The sequence below is a fragment of the Scylla paramamosain genome, chromosome 4 (assembly GCF_035594125.1).
Source record: "Scylla paramamosain isolate STU-SP2022 chromosome 4, ASM3559412v1, whole genome shotgun sequence".
NCBI classification, from domain to species: Eukaryota; Metazoa; Arthropoda; class Malacostraca; order Decapoda; family Portunidae; genus Scylla; species Scylla paramamosain.
In genome coordinates this window covers 39,104,527-39,107,026 of record NC_087154.1, presented here as the reverse complement: position 1 = coordinate 39,107,026, position 2,500 = coordinate 39,104,527, and the positions used below count along the sequence as shown (strand labels likewise).

The 2,500-nt window shown below is 44.7% G+C and overlaps 1 protein-coding gene and 1 long non-coding RNA gene across 3 annotated transcripts in view; both read left to right on the top strand.

The window, feature by feature from the left end:
* Positions 1-269, top strand: part of LOC135100102 (uncharacterized) — a 1,703-nt gene extending 1,434 nt beyond the window's left edge. Inside the window, exon 4 of the long non-coding RNA XR_010268548.1 lies at positions 129-269. This is a non-coding gene — a long non-coding RNA (uncharacterized LOC135100102). The remainder of the gene's footprint in view (positions 1-128) is intronic.
* Positions 270-958: 689 nt separating this feature from the next.
* LOC135100101 (uncharacterized) overlaps positions 959-2,500 on the top strand; it is a 22,504-nt gene continuing 20,962 nt past the window's right edge. For both annotated transcript variants that reach the window (XM_064003063.1, XM_064003062.1), the window contains exon 1: positions 959-1,014. In XM_064003063.1, coding sequence (XP_063859133.1) covers positions 998-1,014 — 17 coding nt within the window. In that variant the 5' untranslated portion in view covers positions 959-997. The remainder of the gene's footprint in view (positions 1,015-2,500) is intronic.

Here is a 2,500-nt window from a genome sequence, read left to right as displayed (position 1 = left end):
TCCTCCTCCTCCTCCTCCTCCTCCTCCTCCTCCTCCTCCTCCTCCTCCTCCTCCTCCTCCTCCTCCTCCTCCTCCTCCTCCTCCTCCTCTCCTCCTCCTCCTCCTCCTCCTCCTCCTCCTCCCTACAGACACAGATTGCGGCCACGTTCCTGAACCCTTAAGGGTAGTCGTGACTATCTAAATGGTACCACCTATTTGGATAGTCAAGTGAACTATTCCTGTACTACTAACTATCAGATAGTCGGCCAGCCAGATCAGAGTGTGCCAGGAGGATAGTCAGTGGAGTGGAGAGGCACTGCTGTGTCAAGGTGAGTAGTAGTAGTAGTAGTAGTAGTAGTGATAATAGTGGTGGTGGTGGTGATAGTTCTAGTAGTAGAAAGACAAAAGGTACTAGTAGCAGTAGTAGTAGTAGTAGTAGTAGTAGTAGTAGTAGTAGTAGTAGTGTTGGTGGTGGTTGGAGAGAGAGAGAGAGAGAGAGAGAGAGAGAGAGAGAGAATTATTATTATTATTATTAGTAGTAGTAGTAGTAGTAGTAGTAGTAGTAGTAGTAGTAGTAGTACTATAATTTTTACCATCATCACCATCATCATCATCATCATCATTTATTATTATTATTATTATTATTATTATTTATTATTATTATTATTATTATTATTATTATTATTATTATTATTATTATTATTGTTATTGTTATTGTTATTATTATTATTACCACCACCTACTATCAATTTTGTTATAATGAGAGAGAGAGAGAGAGAGAGAGAGAGAGGGAGAGGGAGAGAGAGAGAGAGAGAGAGAGAGAGAGAGAGAGAGAGAGAGAGAGAGAGAGAGAGAGAGAGAGAAGAACATCCCCTTAATATCCCCTCCCTTTCTCCCCTTCAGAAATCCGGTGCGGGCCGCCTTCAGAAAAACATGGAGGTGCCAAAGTTCTGGGGATTTCTGGCAGTGACTCGGCACCTCACCTCCACATTTGCAGAGGCGAAGGGAACATCTGGCCATGGAGGACTCATACAGGTGAGGAAATGTTGTTCCTCTTTCCCTCACATCTTCCTTCCTAACTAAGATGGACATCCTGGAAGTGTCAGAAGTGGTGGTCAAAACTTGAAGGATAAGTGTGTTGAAGCCTCCCTCTTGAAGGAGTGCAAGTCATGGGAAGGAATACAGAAGCAGGCAGGGAGTTCCAGAGTTTACCAGAGAAGGGGATGAATGATTGATAATGCTGGTTAATTCTTGTGTTCGAGAGGTGGATAGAATAGTGGTGAGAGAAAGAAGAAAGTCTTGTGCAGCGAGGCCACGGGAGGAGGGGAGACATGCAGTTAGCAAGATCACAAGAGCAGTTAGCGTGAAAATAGCGGTAGAAGACAGCTAGATATGCAACATTGCGGCTGTGACATAGAGGATGAAGACAGTCAGTTAGAGGAGAGGCGTTGATGAGACGAAGAAATTTTGATTCCACCCTGTGTGGCAGAGCAGTTTGAGTGGAACCCACCCAGACATGTGAAGCATACTCCATACATGGACGGATAAGGCCCCTGTACAGAGTTAGCAGCTGGGAGGGGTGAGAAAAACTGGCGGAGACGTCTCAGAACGCCTAACTTCACAGAGGCTGTTTTAGCTAGAGATGAGATGTGAAGCTTCCAGTTCAGATTATAAGTAAATGACAGACCAAGGATGTTCAGTGTGGAAGAGGGGGACAGTTGAGTGTCACTGAAGAAGAGGGGAGAGTTGTCTGGAAGGTTGTGTCCAGCTGATAGGTGGAGGAATTGACTTTTGAGGCACTGAACAATACCAAGTTTGCTCTGCCCCAATCACAAATTTTAGAGAGATCAGAAGTCGGCAGAAGAACAGTGACCTTTTACCACAGCAGCAACAGAACGGTCAGAAAGGAAACTTGAGATGAAGTTACAGAGAGAAGGATAGAAGCTGTAGGAGGGTAGTTTGGAAATCAAAGCTTTGTGCCAGACTCTATCAAAAGCTTTTGATATGTCCAAGCCAACAGCAAAAGTTTCACCAAAATCTCTAAAAGAAGATGACCAAGACTCAGTAAGGAAAGCCAGAAGATCACCAGTAGAGCGGCCTTGACGGAACCCATACTGGCGATCAGATACAAGGTTGTGAAGTGATAGATGTTTAAGAATCATCCTGTTGAGGATAGATTAAAAAACTTTAGATAGGCAGGAAATTAAAGCAATAGGACGGTAGTTTGAGGGATTAGAACGGTCACCCTTTTTAGGAACAGGCCGAATGTAGGCAAACTTCCAGCAAGAAGGAAAGGTAGATGTTGACAGACAGAGCTGAAAGAGTTTGACTAGGCAAGGTGCAAGCACGGAGGCACAGTTTCGGAGAACAATAGGAGGGACCCCATCAGGTCCATAAACCTTCCAAGGGTGTAGGCCAGCGAGGGCATGGAAAACATCATCTCTCTCTCTCTCTCTCTAGAAAAGCAAGTTATCTCTCCTCTCCCTCACTATATCACCCTCTCTTCCCTTTGTCCTCCTCC